Source organism: Podarcis melisellensis, assembly GCF_964234715.1.
Source record: "Podarcis melisellensis genome assembly, chromosome: 8".
Lineage (NCBI taxonomy): Eukaryota > Metazoa > Chordata > Lepidosauria > Squamata > Lacertidae > Podarcis > Podarcis melisellensis.
In genome coordinates this window covers 30,291,873-30,314,569 of record NC_138540.1, presented here as the reverse complement: position 1 = coordinate 30,314,569, position 22,697 = coordinate 30,291,873, and the positions used below count along the sequence as shown (strand labels likewise).

Sequence of the window (22,697 nt, the reverse complement as noted above, 5' to 3'; positions counted from 1 at the left end):
GAATAACACTTGTAGTTTAATGGTGAATTTTGGACATAATGGGGATGTATTTTATGTTGGATGTTGGATATGTGATTGTAAAACTCTGACCTGAAAACCAAATAAGCAATTTTTTTTAATGTTAATGTTCACACAAAATATTAAGGTTTTTTTGTGTGTCTTTTAAACCGCGACAAAAACAAAATCGGCCGAGCGTCGCTGACACGTGCTCCGCCGCTGAGAAGCTGGGAGCGGCACTGAGCATGCGCGCGCGCGGCGGCGGCAGTTAAACAGCCGCCTCAGTTCTGGAGCACGCGGAAAGGAAAAGGTAAGTTAACCGCCGCCGGGAGGAGACGGAGAAGGGGCGGGGTGAGACGAGGTGAGTGGAGGAGCGGGGCACGAGGTTGGCATTTGAGGGCGCGGGGAGGTGCGAACGGTGATAAAGCAGCCGCGGGGCGAGCTATTGGCCGTCCCAGCAGAGCGGACTCCTCTTCCTCAGAGGTGGGGGCAGCTACCCCCCCCCGCGCGTCGGGTGGCGGTTACGTATATTTTAATATACGGATACAGGTAGCTAGGCCACGTGATCAGTTTAGATCCATCGCAGGTAGCCACCTTCCTCCTCCCCCCCTTCCTTGACACCCTAATTTAGCGTGACTTCCCCACCTTTATTATTATTATTTAACCCAGCGATGGCTGTTTTGGGACTACAACTCCCATCATCCCTAGCTAACAGGACCAGTGGTCAGGGATGATTGGAATTGTAGTCCCAAAACAGCTGGAGGGCCAAGTTTGGCCATCATTGATTTAGCCTAACTGCTTGCCACCACCACGCTTTTTTATTATTTAGCCTGGCTTTTTACACCTGAGGGGCATTTTTTTTAAAGGATCTGCCTTATTCCCGTGATTGCAAATTGTTACTAGTTGCTTCCTTCACAAATGTGACTGAAAGCAGCTTGCAACAATAAACAAACATGTCATTCTTTATACCCCGCCCCAAAAGAGCTGTGATGGTGTGAATGGGCAGCCTGTACCCAGAGCCGTTATATGTGCAAGGCTGTTCTCCTAATCTCAGCAAAATTTATATTCAGTGATTTATTTTGAGGACTGTGACCTAAAACAGCCATATGTTCTACGGGCAGTTTCCAGTCCTACTGCCCTTTTTAAATTATTGTTTAAGATGGTTTGGTGGGGGTGGGAGGTTTAATTTATCAACTAGTCTGCTTCATGTTATCCCTCTATAATAATATTAGGAAGTGCTCATTGGGGTGTTAGCAGGCTTTTTCGATAGCTTTTCAAATATATGTGATTTCACAGATGTGTGCAGTGCTTTGTAATGTTACTTAACCCCTGCGTAAAAGGGGGGGGTTGCCTCTATAGAGTGGGGGCCCCAGATGCATGTTTGGACTGAAGGCAGGTCCCAAATCAGACACAGTTGAAGAATACTGTCTTAAGTTGTAAAGAAGCTGACTTCTACCAGCTCAGACTGTTCGTCCATCAAACACAATCTTCAGTACCTGCTCATTACATTTCCTTGTTGCATTCAGAACATTTAACGACTGCAAGAAATCTCAAATGCGCCTTTGCCCCATCCTAGTAACTACTTTACTATTGTCTAATTTTATTTTAAACATTGGCCACCTTGAGAACTTTGCTTAGTAAGTAGGCAGGCCATCAATATCATTAAAGCAGTAGTATATATTTTTGCTACCTTTCCCTTTCTTCAGGGAAAGCAGGGCAGTGGACCGGGGTGATCTTCAACATGTTTTATGCTTATAATAACCATATAAAGTACATTAAGCTGCCTGTATTCCTTGCTCCAGAGAAAGCTGGCAAAGAGAAGCCTGTACAGTACTGCCCTTTTTGTTTGTTTGTTTGTTTGTTTGTTTGCTTGCTTGCTTGCTTGCTTGCTTGCTTGCTTGCTTGTCTGTCGGTCTGTCGGTTCAACTGATTGCACACCTAGGCTCAACTTCTAGGGGAGCTGGAGCTATACAGTATTAGTTTTGGGGCCACTGCATTTCTAAAAGGAAGAAAAGCACCTGGACTGTGGCCTGGTTTTCTCAGATTGAAAGTTACTTTTAAAGGAATGTCATTATGTAAAAGCAGTTTAAATGCTTGTTCCTTTGTTGTATTTTTCAGAGGTACAGATAAAGCGTGTAAATCTCTTTGATGTAGTTGAAAAAGTCATTGAAGAAAGAAAATGTTTGAACTGTTTATATTGAAGGTATTGTGGCTTTTTGGCAAGTTTTAGCATATGAATGTTCATTTCTGAGCATAAACCTTGCAGTGTTTTCATAGGACTCTAACTATGGCTTCCTTATTCATTAGATTGAAAATCCATGGTGCTTTTGGGGCTACATAAAAGGAGGTGGAAGCATTGTAGAAAACGAAATGGAATATAAAAAACTTCAATCTGAAATGAATCTGTTCTATAATAAATTCCACAGATATGTAGATGATATCAAGCCATCTGTATTGGAAAAGGGCCAGGTAATTTTATGTACTTTATTTGCTTTAGTGGATATGAAATTGAAGAGGGGGGAAAGGGAGGCTAGTGTTGAGATATTAGGTCTACTTTCAATGCTAGTCCTACTCAGAGGGTAGGACTAGCCTTGAATGTCATGAACATGACTTACTTTGGTTCATTAATTTCAGTAGTTCTAGTATGAGTGAACCTCATTGGATACAACCTTTTGTGAAAGCACTGGATAACTTTAACAGCAATGCAGGACTCAGCTAAAATGATAATCCAGCCTCTGCTTATAATATTATACAGTACATTTTATATTTGGGTTTAGCTACTTTTGGAAGTTTTTCTAGATAAAATGTCATATTTCCGCCACCTTTTGGGCACTGTATGAAATATAAAGCATGAAATATATAGCACATTACTGGTACATGTAGTTTTTTCCTATTGGTTTGCCTTACAGTATTTTAATATTCTTTTGGAAGCTGTCCAGAGTGGCTGGGGAAGCCCAGCCAGATGGGCGGGGTAAAAATAATAAATTATTATTATTATTATCCATCAATTGTCTGCTAATCTCATGTAGAGTTTGTGTCAAATGAGAATGGATGTTTCTTTTTCAGGTTTGTGCTGTTTATTGTCAGGAAATGAATTCCTGGTGCAGAGCTGTTGTTAAATCAATCATATCATGTACAGATTATTACCTTGCTGAGTGTTTCCTTGTGGATTATGCCAAGAGTGTCCCCGTGAAAACAGACCGGTATGTTTTAATTATACTAAAGGCAAAGGTTATACACAATGAGAGTACTGCAACCTGGGACTAGCAAGCCCTCTAGAACCTGGAAGGTACAATCAGAAGGTTAATGTCATGTTCTATCACACAAGCCCACTGAGTTTGTGTGATCCTTCTGATAGACCAAAGTGTATGGAGTTGTAAACTCCTACATTCAAATTTAATCTTAACCGTTAACTTGCTGGCTGGTCCGGGGCAAGTTTGTCTTAATCTTTCTTCACATTCACTTCACACAGTAAGCCCCCAACTTAGGCATGTTTAACTTGTGCACATTCAGCTTTAAGCACACGACAAAATAAAAATAAAAGGGCAGAGTTCCAGGAAAAATGACTTTGGCAATCCTACTTGCCATTGAACCCAGTGGGTTTTGACTATATGCAATTCCTGGAAGGTACCCCCCGAGTAAGTTCCGGGCTTACTGTAACAGCAGACAGACTACATTGTTCGCCTATCAAGGACAACAAGCAACACTGTGTTATTTACAATTTATGCTTTGTTTATAATAGGGGTGGTCACTGTGGTGCCTTTGTGACGTTTTGGAATACAAGTTGCATTATTTCTGACCGTTGGCCATGCTGGCTCTGGCTGGTAGAAATTGTAGTTCTGAACATCCAGAGGGCACCACATTAGCTACCCCTGGCTTATAAAGTATTAATTTATGTTAAAGGGGATTGTTTTTCTGAAATTTCTGTTTTCAGGATTTGTGTTGCCTTGGAATCATTTATGAGATTACCCTACAGAGCAATGAAATTTAGACTTTATGGTACAAAACCGGCCACACTGCGTGTCAACTACCATAACGACAAGGCCAATATAGTGTAAGTACATTTTGCAAGGTATTATGTAAAAGCTTTCTATATTATTTTGGATTTCTGTAGGACAAGTATTAGGACTTGTAATTTGAGAGAGACATCACCTTGCCAACAAAGGTCCGTATAGTTAAAGCTATGATTTTCCCAGTAGTGATGTATGGAAGTGAGAGCTAGACCATAAAGAAGGCTGATCGCCGAAGAATTGATGCTTTTGAATTATGGTGCTGGAGGAGACTCTTGAGAGTCCCATGGACTGCAAGAAGATCAAACCTATCCATTCTTAAGGAAATCAGCCCTGAGTGCTCACTGGAAGGACAGATCCTGAAGCTGAGGCTCCAATACTTTCGCCACCTCATGATAAGAGAAGACTCCCTGGAAAAGATCCTGATGTTGGGAAAGATGGAGGGCACAAGGAGAAGGGGACGACAGAGGACAAGATGGTTGGATAGTGTTTTCGAAGCTACCAGCATGAGTTTGACTAAACCGCGGGAGGCAGTGGAAGACAGAAGTGCCTGGCGTGCTCTGGTCCATGGGGTCACGAAGAGTCGGACACGACTAAATGACTAAACAACAACAATTTGGGTGACATTCCATGTAGCTACAAGTAGAGCCTGTGAAATTTTCCTATTTTATATTTACTAGGGCCCCATATTTCTTGGTATAAATGTCACTGAGGCAGACTTCATATCTATCCAGTTTGTTTCACTCTCTGAGAAACATTTTGAAGTGAAAGAGTACTTCACAAATGTATAATACGTCTTTATATGCTTATAATAGTGCCACAGTAAAGTAGTCATGTGTGCTTTTTTGTAGGCCTGCTAACCGCTGGGATATAGCGGCTATCCACTACTTCCAAAATCTCCTGAATGGTAAGAAAACATAAGGAATAACATAAGGAATGTATGGGCTAATCTGTTAAAATGTTGAGGGTTTTTTTAAAAATCCACCTAGAGGCTGGGTTTGGAGACTATAGCTGATTTGCAGAACAGCTGACTATCTGCAGATGGTTCCATGTTCAGTTTCTAATATCTAAGGGAAATGCCTGTCTGAAACCCTGTAGAGACACCAGTGTACCAGTCACTGGAGAAGGAGTTGGATGAGCCAACAAATTGACTCAGTACAGTGTAAGGCAATGTCTTCCTTAGATAACTGTGTTTGAAGTAAAGAATATTAGTGTACTTAATGTTGATACAAATCAGAATATCAGAAAAGTGGCATTATTGGTAATTCATAGAATTGTAGAGTTGGAAGGGACCCAAGGGTCATCTCGTTCAACCCCCTGCAATGCAGGAATCTCAGCTAAAGCATCCATGACAGATGGCCACCCAACCTGAAAAATATATATATTAAAAATGATACCTACTTGCTGAAACTTAGCAGTTCACAAATTAATTGCTGAACAGGTTCAAAGCCCACTGGCCAGGCAGAATTGTCATAACCCCCCTGTCATTATTCTGATGTCACAACAGGGAGATCCTTTAAAGCTGAATGGTAATAAACTTTTGCAGAATTCAACCACATTGTAATTACACACACATCATAGGATTTTAAAGTTTTATCTTGCTTGCAAATGTCTAGCAACTTGGCTTACATATGTACAGAAATAAAATGTATCTATTTCTAGCTTCACTGGAGTAAAACTGATCAAATATTTTGAGATTCATTTCTAACGGGTTAACTACCTGTTAATGGCTTCCCAAAACGTTTGCTTATTACATTACCTTACTCCAATCAAGGGGCTGCTTATAACTTTTGATTCTTTGGCAAGAATGTAGAAAATCAGTTGTTGTTGCCTCCCCTCTGATATTTCATCCATTTGACTTAATCAAGAAAGACCTACTGTGGGGAAATGTAGAAATTAGAAGACCTAATTAATGCTCCATTTATTTTTGTTTCTAGCAACCACCAAGGTGGAGGCCAAGTTATGTGCTGTTGAAGAAGACAGTTTTGATGTTGATCTCTATGTCACAATAAAGGAAGAAAAGGTAAGCCAGTCACCTTTACAATTCTGTTTGTGTATAGTATTTTAAAACAGACATCCAGTTTGCCAGGGTGAGTGGCAGCATCTGTCCCTCTCTACTAATGGGGAATAACCGTCTGCCACTCATCTTCCTTTCTTGTATGCACCTCTTTGTATATGTTTTTAAAAGTAGATCCTTTAAAATGTTAGCAGGGATTGTATAGGGTGATGACTTGCTTTTTTGATAGAAGAGGCTCCTGCCCAAAGCCTCTGAGGGTCCAAAATGCACAGAAGCAAGGATGCTAGGACACAGGCAAAAACCCTACAAGCATTGGCAGGTAGTCTAGAGGCAGGCCTGCAGTAGGTGGGTCAATTCTGGATCCAGTCTTTGGGTGAAAAAGTCTGCTCCCCTCTGGCTTAATAGAATTACATGGTTTGCCCTTATGCCGCAGCTGATGGGAAGATTCTTTGTGCACATGGCAAGCTACTTTAGGTGATAGTAGCTGCCTTATAAAACTATTTCAGGTACCTCCCAAATTATGTTAGTAATTTTTATCTCTGCCATTAGTAAACATGTGTCCCCATTATGCTAAACCTTCACATGCATGAAATCTGTTTTCTTCATAGATATGTGTGAATGACGATCTTGTTGCCAAAAAATTTGCTTTCTATGAGGCACCGAAGAGTACAACAATTAGTGCTGTGGAAGACCAGAAGAGAGAAACACCATTAAGCCTTGAGCCTCTTTCAGAGGAGATCAATCCTGCACTTGTTCTGTGGCCAATGTTGTTGCAAGCCAAGGAAACAAAGGCTTTTGAAACTTGTGAGTATGACAGATCTGCTTCCCAAATGAATAGACAGGATGGAGGATAGTGGCAAGGGTGCTCAGCTGTTCCTCTCCTTGCTGCTTTTCCTCTACAGCTCCTACCCCACTTGTTCCCTATTGGCATAGTACGGATCCTTGGGGTGGGCCTTTGCTGTTCACCTGGCTTATCAGTACTGGAACTGCTGTCATTTATCAGAGGAGGGGCAGCACAGCATGGCAGTCAGTGCAGGTGTAGCAGCAGAGTCAGTCAGATGCTCCTATGTGACACCAACCTCAGCTTGCCCCTGTCCCTCAGTAACTGGCAATGACCCTGAAGTTGGTAAGCAGCACCATCCTGCTGTGCTCCACAGACTGTTATTGACAAAAGAACCTAAAAGAGAGGAAATCTAATCATACTCCTCAACCAATGAAAGCTTCAGTGTGATTAATGTTCACTCAAGGCTACCAGGTGACTGCTCAAAGGTGGCTGGATTTTTGAAAAAGTGTATGTTGAGATCTCTTTGATAACCACACAAACAGTTACTCCACTCTTCTACCTTTTGAAACTCTGTATGGAAACAAATGAGATTTGAAAAGCAAAGAACTTACATAAATTCCCAAATCTGGAAGATCTTCCATCTTAATAAAAGTTGCATTGCTGGTACTCCAGGGTTTGGCATACTGCCCTTCTTGAAAAAATATCTCATAAACAAAAATAGTTAAAGGAACTGCTCAAATGATTTGTTTTTATTTTTTTCTGTATGTCATAGTTTTATTTATTATATGTGTCACCAGTATATGGAAATGTCTGGCACATCTAAGACTTCAGAGAACCATTTTCCTCAATAATGATGGAATGTTACAGGTGGAGAATATTTTTATTTGTAAAAGGAATTTTGTATAAGTCAATACTTTATTATCCCTTTGGAGCTGCACTGTATCTTTGTACTTTTGTCCTTCTGGGCTGTAACACTTTATAGTTTATATTTTTATTTGGTTTCTTTCATTATGTTTGGACTTTTTAACAAAACCAAGAAAATACGAAGTAAAAGAAACTTACAAAGAGGAGAAAACTCAAGCTTGATGTGATAATGTCTCAAATTGGCATTATTACACTTTAAGCGAATAATGGAACATACTGCATTTTATTTCTTTTAGGTGCTTCTGCTTCTGATGACGTTAAAAAAACAGCTTGCAATAATTTGCAGGAAACTGATTTAGCCAGTGAAGAAACAGAGCCAGTGAGTGATTGTAGCAAAAAATTAAATTTGCTGTTTACTCTTCAAATAATACTTGGGAAAAGTTGGAACTGGCTCACTGCAGTGCTTTGAGCATTGCTTGAAGTATGTGTGTACAGATTCATCTGTATGCATTACTGCTGTTAGCCCCTCTTACACAGTGCTTGTGACATGACTGTTGGTAAGTGGTTCAGCTTTCAACGTACCCCACCAATTCCCAAATGCTTCCGGATTTGTTTTCTCTCTTGGGGAGGTGTCTGACTGTAATTCAGGGGCAAAGAGTTAAGGCCCTCATTTTTCTCGTGCCATTGTCCTGAACTGTGGACAAACTATACTTACAAGCCATGGTTTGTTGTTGATTTATAAACCTTGGCTTACATTAATCATGGCTTAGTGTTTTGTGTGAACCCAGCCGTAGTCTTGCTACTCTGTTCTTAGTCCCCTCATTCATAACTTGTGACCAACAAATCAGAAGCTGAGAAAAGCCGATGGAGCTGGAGGAATATCTTTTTTAAGTATTCTTGGTCATATGACCTGTCTACCTCCAGTGCGGGGCCTTAACCCATGGTTGCCTTGGAGTTCTCCAAACACTAATCCAATAAGGAGCAGTCACACCAAGTATTCAGTGCTCTCTTCTTTGACAAATTATGTTTGTATAGATAGGATGGTGAAGGTTAGTTGCAAATCAACTTCACAACTGAGCCAGCTGAGCCACATGGCCAGTGGCGGAGGAAGAGGAGCATAGGCGCCGACTCCATGGGGCCTGAGGGGGCCCGAGCCCCCTCAAAAAATCATTTGGGGGGGCTCTGCCCCCCCAATAATTTAAGAAAATTATTACTTCACTTCGTGTAAAGTCTGGACTGGAGCAGAAGCGCCCGGAATCCCTCCACTTGCAAGCGGCGGCTCAGCTTGTCGGCCAGCTCGTTGGTGGCCATCGCGAACGAGAGGCGAGCAGCAGACGCGCTGATCCGGCCCGAGCGCGCCTCCTCCCGCTCGCTCGCTCACCGCCGGCTCTGCCCCCACCCGCTGACTGGGCGCCCCGCGGCGCGGATCGGCGACCGCCGGACGATGCCTGCGCAGGAGATGCCCAGACAGGCTGGTTACGGCAGCAGCAGCAGGAGGAGGAGGGGGTTTCTGCTAAGCCACAAGTGTTTCTGAAGCGCTCCTTTCTTTTTAACCAGGTTCGTACCCTGAAGTCACACCTGCTGCAGCATACATTTCAAAGCACATTGCTTCTCCTGAATAATCTAGGGGACTGCATTTTGTTAAGGTTTTCTGGGGTTTTGTAAATAAACAGTTTTTTAAAAAAAGAATGAGTGTTTAGGTTCAGAGAAGGGAGGGGGAAATTTGAATTCAGTTTGCATTTAAAAGACAAACCTACCACATTCTCCAAAGCAGTACGTGAACTGAAACACAGCAATCCTTTCAAAGTTCACCATATAGTTTCCCAGGCCAAGCAATGTGTACAAAACCACATAAACTGGTGAAAATAACATTTTAAAAAGCATTCTATTAGGGGAAATGGTTTTGAAAAAAAGTGTATATCAGGCAAACTTGTGTATACAATACCTATTTGGAGAAACCTGCACTAAAACAGTGGTGAATTTGCATGAGGACTTAAAAAAGAATTCAAACTAATGTGGAGAATTGAACTTCAGGTTGGAAAAATGAGAAATGAAAAGAATCTGAAACTGATAGATCTGCTCATCCTTAACTATAGCACGCCCGAGCAAGGAACTACAGAAGGGAGTAACTTCCCACTAGGGAAGCCAGAAAGGGGCATAAGAAGTCCCCTTTGTACACTGATCCAGTTCTCTGGGGTCTAACAACACAGAAGACAAAATATTTGCCAACCTTATTTAGCCCTTCAGAGCTATATATTCACTGCTCTGTAATAGTCTATAAGCATAATTGTTACTGTAAATTAAATTAGCTTTTTACTAAAATATCGTGCGTGTTTATGTTTTGTTTCTTTTTTCAAAGCCAAAAAGTGTTTCAGGCTTGTCGAGTTTCCCGGAGTGTGGAGTTATAGAGAGTCCAGTTTTCGGGGTTCTAATGTTGATCATATGACTCTAAAATACTTTTTTAAAAACTTTAAAACTCACTAATTTTCATCTAAAATTTAGAAAACTTCCCGGGGCAGGACCCCGGTATGGGCCCCCCCAATATTTTTTATAAGTCGGCGCCCCTGAAGAGGAGTGCAGGGCGAGTGCACCACCCATGGCAGCGCAATCCCGGTGGGATGCCATTGTGGCTGCCCGCACTCAGCACCACGCCCCGCAGGCGGCGCGCCACGCCCCCGGGATGCGTGCCAGCCCCGCCCCCACCTGCTCTCCGCGCCCCCCCCCCCCCGTGCCGGGGAGCATGAAGCTCCACCACTGCACATGGCTTTGAGATATTGCTACTGATGCTGCAATAGAGGGACGGAAGAGTAGCTTGATACAATCGCTTGCAGATGTGTTTTGTGTTGTGGGTGAGAAAGGCTGCATTTTACTGTGTTCCAAAGCAGTGCAATGTGCCTTAGTCTCCATTCTAGTCTTATAGTGAAGTAGCTCCAGCCAGAAGCACAGAGGTGCCCTGTTTCCTAGGTCATAATTAACATAACCCTGGGATGTTTTTGTTTGCTTACTTAGGCTGTAATGGTGCCGGTTCCTCCTTTAAAACAAGGCATAACTGTTTCCTTGCAGGCGGATATACAAACAGACAGGTTTGTTTTCACCTCTAAATCTTCTATTCCTATTCCCTTACATAGGCAAGGGGCTGCACCTATATGTAAAATAAAATTAAACTTGCTGATTGTCAATTTTAGAGCACAATTAATCTGTTAAAATGTAAGTAGTTTGACTCATTTGTTCATTTTCCTGCACGGGAAGAAGGCATGTCTTCTGTTGGCATATTTGTGAAAATAAGATAATTATCTTATTCAAGTTTATCATGTTATTGTATACTAAAGTCATTATTAATTTCTTTATTCAGTTGCCATAAATGATATATACCTGGTTGATAATTAGTTCACTTCCAATACATCTTGCTTTTTTGTGCTTTTCATCATTCCCACTGTGGCTGGAATCCACGCAGTATTTCCAGTCACACGTGGGGTAGGGACATTGTCAGTTGGCACAAAGGCTGTCATGCCTTATGTGCGCCCCCCACCCCCCCAAAAAAATCCCCAGTTCACATATTTTCCACATGCAGCCAGTATTTTTATAGGCATGAGTAAAGTTTTATCAAATGATCGTGTGTTTCATTTTAGCACCTTATGTAAGGAAACTACTAAAACACAAGAACTGGAGAAAGATCTTTATGAGAAAAATATTGGTGTGAAGTAAGTTTTCTTTTATCTTCCTTTTGAAGTTATACAAATACTACATAAATGGAAATGCTACCTTGAGACTGAGTTTTTTAAAGTGTTTTATTATAAAATGGCATAAGCTCTCATAGGCCGCAACCTCCTTCATCAGATGCTGAGTTGAAACATGGATATTTTGTTATATTAATAGGTCAGGCAAGAAGTAGCAAAGTGGATCTCCTACAATGTCTGCAATGTTTATAACTTTCACTCTTGTATATGGCTCATTACTTAGAGCCAGATTTAACTGGGTTGTCACTAACTAAATTCTACTACTGAAAGACAGGGACTAAAGTTAGTTGTACTAATTAATTTCAGTGAGTCTGATCTGAGCACAACTTGGTTGAATACAATTCCTCATATTCTTGCTGGTGGTAAAGGTAAAGGTACCCCTGCCCGTACGGGCCAGTCTTGACAGACTCTGGGGTTGTGCGCCCATCTCACTTAAGAGGCCAGGGGCCAGCGCTGTCCGGTGACACTTCCGGGTCACGTGGCCAGCGTGACAAAGCTGCATCTGGCGAGCCAGAGCCGCACACGGAAACGCCGTTTACCTTCCCGCTGGTAAGCGGTCCCTATTTATCTACTTGCACCCGGAGGTGCTTTCGAACTGCTAGGTTGGCAGGCGCTGGGACCGAGCAGCGGGAGCGCACCCTGCCGCAGGGATTCGAACCGCTGACCTTTCGATCGGCAAGTCCTAGGCACTGAGGCTTTAACCCACAGCGCCACCTGCGTCCCACTTGCTGGTGGTAGTAGTCAGTAAAAATTTGTGCTTTCTAGCAACCCTGACCCTCCCATAGAGCTGATGTAACTAAGCACTGAGACAATCAGCAGATAGCGTGTCTTTTGTGGGGATGTTTTATATAAGGTGCAAACTATGCAGTAAATGTTTTGGGTGAAACTGACTTGGTATCTGATGATGTTTTTAATTGCTAAACAGATATTTGTTCAAGATACTTAGTTTATCCATTCAAAACAAGCATTATTATTTGATACTAGCCTAGTGGTCTATTCCTTATGCTAAACATAGATTGGAGCGGCCCGGATGCAAATCCTTGCTCAGCCATAAAGCTTACTGACTGATTGGCCAAGGTAATCACCTCTCAGCCAGCCATGATGCCTTTGCTCTTTGTCCTCAGTTGGAGGCAGTAATGCTTCCTAATACCAGTTGCTGGAAATAACAGGAGAGGAGAGTGCTCTTGTGCTCATGTTTGGTTCCTTGATTTCATACAGGCATTTGGTTGGCGACTGTGAGAACAGGATGTTGGACTAAATGGGCCATTATCCTGATCCAGCAGACTATGTTCAGCTCACAGGGTTGCTGTGAGAATAAAAAAAAAGAAATAACTATATATGCCATCCTGAGTTTTTTGGGAGAAGGGCTGAATAAAAGTGTAATAAATAAAGGATTTTAAGTTGGCATGTGGTGACAAACTTTTTTAAAAAAAGCGAACTTGTATACTTTCAGGCTTCTACAATTTTTAAATCCTTTGAAAGCTGTTGATGGACAAGATGAGACCAAGGTATTTCAATTAACTGTTGCTTTTGGCAGATCATAAACACTTTTGGACCGTTAGTGCCATTTAAATATATAAATGAGCTTTTAGAATTTTGGTTTGTTTATCTAGTTTTTTGAATCGATACATAGTGTACCTACCACTTCAGAAATTGCTACACACACACACACACACCTATTTCACAAATTTCTGGATGATCTCAAAACTGTCCACTAATGTGCTTTCCGGATTGGAACAGGAGGACTATTTGAAAATAGAAAGCAATTTGGGGTTGCTTTCTGATAGCTGAAGGTTGGATATGTTTCAGAATCCTAGTTGTAGCACTGGTACTCATGAAATCTTAGTGATCCCATAAAAAAACATAAATTGTTTTGTGCTTTTTCCTAAAGAAACAAAAATATGGAAACATTTGCAGTGAGGCAGAACATTTTAATGCAAATCATCATGTATCCTGTCTGTTGCAGACTTGTGTTTGTTACCTTTAATTTTAGAAGCTACAAATGAATAGCAGTGCATTCCGTCCTGCTGTCCTTAATAAAAAAATGGAACCGTGTTTATCTCTTGAAACAGCACCACTGTTTCCAACTCTGAAAAAGGTAATATTCACTATATGATATATAAAAGCAGGGGTTGTGTATTTGATTAAATTCCTCTAATACTGAAAGCTCAAAATTATTTTTTGAAGTCGAGCATGCTCTAAAAATAGCACTTGTTTCTATTGCCATCTTCTGCATAATAGAATCCCAGTAATTCATTGAGGTCACCACAAGGCTGAATGTCAATTTTGGAAGAGGGCATGGAAGACCGAGGCAGCAGTCCTACACACTTAAATGGAAGAAAGTCCCATTGAACATGATGGGGCTTGCTTTTGAATAGGGGTTGTCCTGTAGGAATGTCCTGTGAGTTTCAAATTGCTGCTTTACCATGAAGCTCACTAGATAGCTATGGGCAAGCACCTTGCACTAAGCAGCCTGACAGGATGACCATGAGGATGAAATGGTTCAAAGTGACACATTGTAATAATATGTCCTAATCCCATAGATATGGCAACTTACTATCTCTGAACAACAACTATGAAGCTTTGCAAAGCAGAGCGAGCTAGCTGTTGATACTCTGCCCATTGCTGTCAACGTTTTCCTTTCTTAAGGGAAATTGCCTTATTCCAAATAGGATTCCTCGCAAGTAAAGGGAAAAGTTGACAGCTATGACTCTGCCCTCCCCGCTTTAATACATCTTATGCTAGTGGAAATAATACATTTTAAATATGATGTAGCCCATACCCAGAAATTGCATTGCTTATGGCTTTTTACCCATTTGTTAGCAGTAGAACTGATGAGCAAGTCAAAAAGGTTTAATTGGTAATTAAGGCTACAACTGTGTGCTCGTTTGCACTCAGGTGCCACTTGTTTCAGTGGAATTTGTTAGCTTGGCAGGGAATTGGTTTCCAAGACTATAAATAGTTATAACTGTCTGCTTAAAACCTGGTCCTGACCATAGCTGGTGCTGCTCCAACCCCTGCCACCCCTTAATGGTGTATCGATTTCTCATATACAGAATATTCAATAACCCAGACTGTTTAAACCACATGCTGTACAAAAATATGTAGGCTGTCATCCAGTGAATCACCTGACCTGTAGTGGGTCACCTGTGCATACACAGGTGGTGGTCTCCACAGAGATTCTGCAGGAAGCAACTCAAATTGCTCCCTTGTTAGCAGGAAAACTGTGGCTGTGTACATAGTGTAGCTTCATTTGATCATTTCCCTAAGACTGATTCTTCTGTTTTAAGCAAATAGATAAATACAGTTGATGCATTTTTTCCCCCTGGTAGGAACTTCTAAGGAATCAGTTCCCAGGACCTAATCATGTACAGTCTTATTCGTGGCCACCAATAGCTCGTGGATGTGATTCAGTTATTATCTCTCCTGAAAATGATCCACTTCTATATCTTCTGCCAATTATTACGTTTTTGCAGTCAAGAAGTTGCTATGTATCACTGCCAGCTCGGAGTGGTGTAAGTAGGATATTCAGTTTATGCCCAAATGCCTTCTTTGTTGAAACCAAGTCTTGGAACAGTGTAGACTTGGATTAAGCAGTCAGAATGTGTTGTGCTTTCTGTGGTTGCTTTTTGACTTGGGCTCTGCATTTGAATGTGCATCACATCACTTCTGAATGGGACTATGAGTGGCAACAATCATCTTAGTCTCCAACCAAATATAATGTTAATGGCCATTGTAACCATGTCCTAAGAAGCCACTTAGAAATGCAGGAAATATAGGGAACGTGGGAATGCTGTAGCCTCTCATTTGAATGGCTAAGCCTAACCAGTTGCCTGCCTAGATAGTTGTATCTAGAGACCCTTAGTAGTAGATGTTTGAATGGGCTCAGCTCATCCAAAGCTAGCTGCAAGCAATAGAACATGAGATTAACTTTTTTAAAGTTGTGATAACATATTCTTCCTAAGGGATGCCATAGAGTAAAGAGAAGGATCAAACTTTATCTGGGTAAATGCCTCTAGGGGTTGGCAGGGAGGGGGAACTAGAACCAAACAGGCCTTCTTCAGGCAAGCATATTTGGCATTAACTAAATATGTACAGGGGGGCAATGAGAATGAGCGTACTAACTTTGTCCTGCCATTATTCTCATTTTCCTCCATAAGCTGGAGAATGACTGACTGGAGTAGTGAGCTTCCATGAGAGCTAGTGTGCTGATCCTTTATAGCAGGCTTCCTCAAACTCTGCTCTCCAGATGTTTTTTTTGCCTACAACTCCCGTGATCCCTAGCTAGCAGGACCAATGGTCAGGGAGGGTGGGAATTGTAGTCTCAAAACATCTGGAGGGCCGAGGTTGAAAAAGCCTGCTTTATAGCATCCCCTTGCATGTTTCAGTTATTAACCAATGTGCACACTTCATGAGGGTTATGCACAGCAAGCCATTTGGAGGGTTGAGTAATCATGCAGCAAAGAGCAGGCCTGAATGAGAGAGAGGAGTTTTGTAGAAACAAGGCTGTTCAGAGTCTATATCACCGTGTGATTTCCCCACTCCCTTCATGGATTTTAAATATCTTGGCTAGCTTGCATTACTTTGAACAGTGAGTTTTCTTTTTAAAGAGATTTTCTGACTGATAAACCTCTGATTCATGGAAATGTTTCTGCTCTTAGTATGAATTGATGTCTTGTGTGTGTACATAGCCAGTGGCATTAATCCTGTGCCCAGGACAGAAGAAAGCAGAACTGGTGTTTGAGTTTCTGGAAACTTACAGCCATTGTTCCAGGCCTATTCACCCAATATTGCTCTTACTAGGAACAAATAAGGAAGAAATACAGAGCACAAGAATTCCAAGAGGATGTAAGCATAACATGATCGTTAATGCTGAAAATATGATTGAATAAATTTATCTGGACCATAAGGGAATAACAAAATATAATATGCAAATATGGTATAAAATCATACAGTAACATTAACTTATTAAAGTGGTCTATCACAAGTGTGACTAAATCATTCTTATACAGTTTCAGTGCCACAAAGTGAAAATGAAAATATTGCATTAAATTGGCAATTCACATGAACTATAAAATCCATATAAAGATAACCAATTAACTGCAGTTTACCAGGACATGTATACTTGGTATCTGACTTGTGTTATGTAGAAAAAGAGGGGAGGGGAGAAGCTGAATTCATCAAAGCTAATTGGATTTCACATTCTTAATTTGTACCTTGCTATGCAGATTTTTGTTCCAGTTGATAAAGCAAGTTAGAGGGTTATTACTTTCCAATTGTCTGTAGCCCTAGAAACAGGAAGCTGCTTTTTAATACAGAATTGGTCTACCTAGCTTAGTATTGTCTACACCAGGGGTCAGCAAGGTTTACCTCACCTGGGCCAGTTCACTCCAGCAGAGATCCCTCCGTGGGCCGGATTGCACGCTCATGATTTCCGGTGTCTGCGTCTGCGCAGAGGCAATTTCCGGTGCCGCAGAAGCAAGTCGCTGTGCTGCGCCAGTTTAGCGCAGCACGCAGGGACTCGCCAAGCAGGCGGCTCAGTTTGGGGGCAGCTCATGGGCTGGTTAAACGGCCCCCATGGGCTGCTTGTGGCCCACGGGCCTTAGGTTGCCTACCCCTGGTCTACCCTGGTCTACACCTACTAGCAATGGCTCTCCAGAGTTTGATGGGAATCTTCTTAACCCACTTGGAGATGCCAGCTCTTGAACCTGGAACTTTTTGATAGCAAAACACCTACTTTGTCACTAAGCTACAGCACTTGGTAAGTGCAAATCACTTCTAGGTAACATAACAGGAAAGCTTTCATAAACAAGAGAACAGGTTCTTTTTTCCCTTGGGTTGTCTGTGGGCCATGAATTATTAGCTAGCGTGCGTGTAACTGGGATACAGGCTAGTAGTTTTTGATGGTACTTTATGCTTTTTTTTTTGAGATTTCAACCAAATAATGTGACAACTTCCTTACAGGTGAGGTCCTTATAACAACCCCATATACCCTTCTGAGGTTGCTTGAATATCACAGCTTACTGTTCCTCAGGCTCTGCCATCTTGTGTTTGATGAAATTGATGTGTTGTTTGCTGAAGCCAACATAGAAGTAAGTGTGGGTTTTTGCACATGAGATAAATGTGCTAAGATAATGTGAACTCAAAGTATATTATAAAAAAGATACAATCATAGTTGATTAGTATTGTAAGTTAGCATCACCAATTCTGCCTGTAGTTTACCCATAGTATTACTTCTAGCAGATGGAAAAGAGAATGATGGGTGTTAATTCCTGTTTTATAGATATTTCGTATTCTAGAATATTACAAAACAGCCTTGAACGTTGAAGAGAAAGAAACTGCACCTCAGCAGATTGTTGCTATCGGAAGGCACTGGAGCAAAAACATAGAACGCTTAACCAAAGAGTTCATGAATGATCCGTATGTTGTGATCACATCCATGGAAGAAGCTGCCATATATGGCAAAGTGCAACAGGTAAAATATTAGGAGCTTTACAGCTCTCATATATTTGCTTTTGGATTGAAGACTAGGCTCTGCACAGGTTCACTAACTCTTGCAGGCACAAATTATAAGCACTGTGGCTTTTAAAATACTAAGTGGAATTTGGAAGTTGAGATTGGCTATGTACAGAACTAATCCAGTTGGTCAGACCTGTTGGTTAAGAAGCTGGAAACTTTAAGGATTATAATAAGAGTAACTTCCTCAGTTCTGAGAACAGCATCAAGAATGGTTCCTATGAAACCTGCTGGTTTAGCTATGATGTGCAAAAATAGGAGGATAAGAATGCTTATTATGTGTGTATGGTTTCTTGTGCTGGTTACTTGAAAGTAAGATTGAGAGGTGCTCATAAATTTTTCACAGAACAAGATCATGAATTTTCTATCCCAGAAGCGCTGATTAAACAAAAGGATAAATCAAACTATTGTGGAACCCCATCTTCATGTTAAATAGGGTTAATTCAGAATCTCCATATAGAAGGTTGTAGCCAGTGCTGGTCCTACTCAGAGTAGACCTATTGACATTAATGGGCATGACTAATCTTGGTCCATCAATTTCAGTGGGCCTACATTAGGTAACATTGTTGGATACAAGCCATGGGTATTTTTATTCCCTAGCAAAAAGGGGAAGCTTTTATAAAGAGTGATTTAATTTAACCTGACACATTTGAACTACATGTGACTCTAGGTGGTGCAGCTTTGCCTTGAGTGTGACCGAATCTCTACTTTGCTTCAAACATTGGACTTTACTCCTACTAACGTTCAGAAAACATTGATTTTCACCAGTTCCGTAGAAGAAACAGATATAATTTACAAGGTATTTCCCCCCTAAATGATACAGTCCAAATTGTTTAGAAATAAAGAGTCTCCTCTTTTCTATCCTGCTTAATGGATAAATACATAGCTGAATAGGCAATAAGAGGGTGTTGCAAAAGGAAATGGTTTTATTTCTTATTTGAAAAGCCAGCTTTTCTAAGCTTTGCATAAGCCATATGAAGTGTTGTCCTATGGGAATCTCAAAGCAGGAAAAGCTAGTCACTTCCAGAAAAGGACTGGTTTCCTCCCCCCACCCCCCAGTGGTGAGATATACTACAAATCTGGTATCAGTAGTCTTAAGTGGTCAATTGGCAATTTTAGGCACTTGAGCAACTCCCCTAATGACTTTGAACTTGCATTACTCAAAAATGCCAATGCATTACAACAGAGCCAACCAATTATGATTAGTTGGCCCTTTGTAAAAGAATTGTGGGGTGAAAACCCAGACCCCAAATATTGCTTTCTCAGCCAGGATGCAAAATCTCAGGTACTCCAGGTGACACTGTTTTGCTACATCAGCAGATAAGGGTGTTTTGCATGCAAGTCCAGCAGCAGGACTGATCAACGTTAAGGCACTGGCTGAGGTCCCACCCACATGGCTGCCACTTGCTGGCCCTGGTCCTCCACAACAGGAGTCCAGATCAAACATGAGGGGCAGGCAAGAGGCGTTGGCGGCGCCAGGACTGTCTGCCTATGGGGCTGCCTCAAAAGCAGCAAACAAAAACAGCTGGAGTTCAAAGGGCAAAGATTGATAACAGCACCCTGAGCACTTTCACTCTCATGAATACAGCAAACAGCTCTTAAAAAAAACAAAAACCTTTGCTTTTGAAGCTGTTACATTATTTTGTTTGCTAGAAATAAATATTGAACTTGAGGGGTAATTCAACTAGCATAAAAATGTGGCAGAATGGTGTGCCTGTGTCAGAGAGACAGACAAGGAAAATAATAGGCAGGAGATGGTTGCCAGTGGCTTCTGAAACCACTGCTTGGTGTTTCAATCCTCCCCACTTTGGCATTGTTGACAAATTATACTGATGAAATGAAAGCTTTGGCTAACTCGGATAGATTTTTGCATTGAAGGACTCTGCGTGCCCTTGAGTTATTCAAAATAAACCCCATATCTCATCATTCTTTAATTTGAGATAAAAGCAACTAAGATTTAAAAATCTACGGTGAAAGAAGTTTTCTTGCACTCAGGCTCTGCTTTGTCAGAGGCATGAAATCTTTGTTTGCAGGAATAAAAAATAAAAAAGTATTAGGTAGGAGTTTGACAATGAGATTCAAAAAATGCAGTTCTGATAGTGAGAGTTCATATGTCTGTTCAGTTGGTACCCTTTTTGCAGCAGCCAGCAGGTGATAGTGGGGCTAAGAGGAAGGAGTTCAGAAGTGGAAAGGAAAGGAAAAACCAAGGGGCCAGCCTTGGTTGCCTGTGTTCTGAAACATCCCTGAAGGGAAGGACAAAAGTCCTGGTATGACTGATAAGGCTTTGCCTTGTTTGTGGAGTGTTCCCACAACAACCAAAGTCACTGTGTTGATTCCCTTGCTGCAGGGGATGAATGTTTCTTCGGGCTGCAAAGCAGTAAGGCAGGCAACAGGGAAGGCACTTCTGGGTTGAAACAGCATAAATTGGCAACACAAGCAGTGCAGCAAAGTTTACAGAGGCAGCATTTTCACTGCTGCTGATAGGTACAAGATCTTACCAAGGAATTGATAAGCATTCCAAATGAATTGGTCTTTGTCTCCTTATTTCACAAAAGGCCATGTATTTGATATATAAATGAATATAATCATCCAGGGACACATTAGCCTTCATTTAAGGAGTAAATGAAACTGACCCTTTAGACAGTGATGGCCAAACTTGGCCCTCCAGCTGTTTTGGGACTGCAACTCCCATCATCCCTAGCTAACAGGACCAGTGGTCAAGGATGATGGGAATTGTAGTTCCAAAACAGCTGGAGGGCCAAGTTTGGCCACCACTGCTTTAGAACGTAGAAAATAAAAGATGACTCATGATCAGACTTCTAATTCTGAATGTAGCAGTGTTCAATTCAGTTTGTTTGTTTTTTAAATCAGAGCATTGTTCAGTAATTATACATTTCTTTTGTAATCCACATTGTTTGAAACCATTCTCTTTTCTAATTAGGCAGTGGAGAGCACTTCAATATTTTGTTTGAAAATGCACCCAGACATTGGATTTCATTTTGATTATGTTTTAGAGCAATGGAAGAAAAAATTTAGCTCTGGCACACATGTTGTACTAGGTAAATATATTGTTTTTCTCACATATGCTTGCTCTAAAACCTTTTTCAAAACTATAGTGACTCTCAATCTCTTTCATTACAATTTAATTAGATGTATTATTTGCTATGTTATCATTAAACTGTTCAGATAATTATTCTCCCCCAAAGTGACTCACATAAAAAAAATTAAAGGGGGGGGGAAGGTTGCCATCAGGTTTGCAGGCTACAGTTTCCCGTTCTAAGCACCCCATGTCAAGAAGCATATTGACAAATGAACATGTGCAGAGGAGGGCAACCAAGATGACTGAGGGTCTGGGAACCAGTTCTTATGAGGGAGTTGGGAAGGTTTAGCCTGGAGAAGAGAAGACTGAAAAGGGTTACAATGGCCATCTTCAAATATCTGAAGGGTTGTCACATGGAAGATGGAGCAAGCTTGTTTTCTGCTGGTCCAGAAAGCAGGAATAGATTCAAATGACGAGAAAGGAGTTTCTGACTATACATTAGGAAGAACTTTCTGCGTGTAAGAGCTGTTTGAGAGTGGAATGGACTCCCTCCAAATGTGACTAGATGGCCCTTTGGGTGCCTTCCAACTCTATGATTCTATGACTTTAGAAAGTGGTTGCCTCTCCTACCCTGGAGGTTTTTAAACACAGGTAAAATAACCATCCATCAGGTATTCTTTAGCTGTGATTCCTGTGTTTCAGGGGGTTGGATTAGCTCACCCTTGGGGTCCCTGCCAACCCTACAATTCCATGATTCTATAAAAAAGACAAGACACACTTGGGAAAGGGAGTGAAAGGAGAGTAGGTAGAGGAGGGAATTTATTCTTCAAGGTTAGAGCAAAGTGCTGAGCTACAAGCATTTATATCCAATTTGGACCAAGCTGATTTCCCTTTGCCTGGTCGTCTTGCTTAAATCTCTGTTTATGTCTTTTGTTCCTTTGACTGATAGCTGAGGCCAGAGCATCCTTTTCCCTTGCTTCTGCAGCCCCAGGATAACAGGCAGTTGACATCTAGTATGTTTTGGCAGGAAGGGAGGAAAAATGCCAGGTACAGTGGTACCTCAGGTGACAAACGCTTTGGGTTTTGAACTCCACTAACCTGGAAGTAGTAGCTCTGGGTTGAGAACTTTGCCCTAGGATGAGAACGGAAATTGCACAACGGCTTCGCAGTGGGAGGTCCCATTAGTGAAAGCGTGCCTCAGGTTAAGAACGGTTTTGGGTTAAGAATGGACCTCCGGAACAAATTAAGTTCGTAACCCAAGGTACCACTGTATCTTGCAAAGGTTTGCCCAGTTTCAGACTTGGGGCAACATGGTATCAAGCAGATTATAGCAATTTATGTAACATAAAACGCAGCTAAGGGTTAATCAGTTAGTAACTAAAAAACAAGGAAATTATGATAGAAAAGTTCCTTGTTTATCTACATCATTTTATGCTATTTCAAGTTCTTCTGATTGATGATTTTTATACAGCTTGCCACATTGGTGCTTTTTATCATTACCAGTATTGTAATGTTGGTTTTGCCTTGCAGCCAACATCAGTGGTTTTGAATGATATGTTTTTTGGTTTTGCTTTCCAGTTTTAACCGATGACTGCATAAGAACCTTAGGAATTACTGATGCAACTCGGGTCGTTCATTTCAGTTTTCCTGCATCTCCAAGAATTTTCGGTGCACGCTTATACAGCTTGTCTGATAACTTCCAAAACTCAGTTGGAAAGGTTTGTACAAACCA

General features: G+C 41.4%; 1 protein-coding gene across 6 annotated transcripts in view; it reads left to right on the top strand.

The window, feature by feature from the left end:
* Positions 1 to 213: 213 nt before the first annotated feature.
* The window catches only part of TDRD12 (tudor domain containing 12), a 59,139-nt gene continuing 36,655 nt past the window's right edge, over positions 214 to 22,697 (top strand). For 2 of the 6 annotated variants that reach the window (XM_081922766.1, XM_081922762.1), the window contains exons 1-20: positions 264 to 358; positions 2,116 to 2,200; positions 2,305 to 2,466; positions 3,064 to 3,200; positions 3,932 to 4,051; positions 4,859 to 4,914; positions 5,945 to 6,030; positions 6,633 to 6,828; positions 7,969 to 8,051; positions 10,682 to 10,755; positions 11,302 to 11,373; positions 12,863 to 12,917; positions 13,403 to 13,507; positions 14,742 to 14,924; positions 16,101 to 16,257; positions 17,374 to 17,501; positions 17,693 to 17,884; positions 18,596 to 18,724; positions 20,867 to 20,984; positions 22,544 to 22,683. In XM_081922766.1, coding sequence (XP_081778892.1) covers positions 2,177 to 2,200; positions 2,305 to 2,466; positions 3,064 to 3,200; positions 3,932 to 4,051; positions 4,859 to 4,914; positions 5,945 to 6,030; positions 6,633 to 6,828; positions 7,969 to 8,051; positions 10,682 to 10,755; positions 11,302 to 11,373; positions 12,863 to 12,917; positions 13,403 to 13,507; positions 14,742 to 14,924; positions 16,101 to 16,257; positions 17,374 to 17,501; positions 17,693 to 17,884; positions 18,596 to 18,724; positions 20,867 to 20,984; positions 22,544 to 22,683 — 2,217 coding nt within the window. In that variant the 5' untranslated portion in view covers positions 264 to 358; positions 2,116 to 2,176. Of the gene's footprint in view, positions 359 to 524; positions 547 to 1,612; positions 1,635 to 2,115; positions 2,201 to 2,304; positions 2,467 to 3,063; positions 3,201 to 3,931; positions 4,052 to 4,858; positions 4,915 to 5,944; positions 6,031 to 6,632; positions 6,829 to 7,968; positions 8,052 to 10,681; positions 10,756 to 11,301; positions 11,374 to 12,862; positions 12,918 to 13,402; positions 13,508 to 14,741; positions 14,925 to 16,100; positions 16,258 to 17,373; positions 17,502 to 17,692; positions 17,885 to 18,595; positions 18,725 to 20,866; positions 20,985 to 22,543; positions 22,684 to 22,697 lie in introns of those variants that run through there. The other 4 variants (XM_081922767.1, XM_081922763.1, XM_081922764.1 and 1 more) reach the window with 4 other exon arrangements.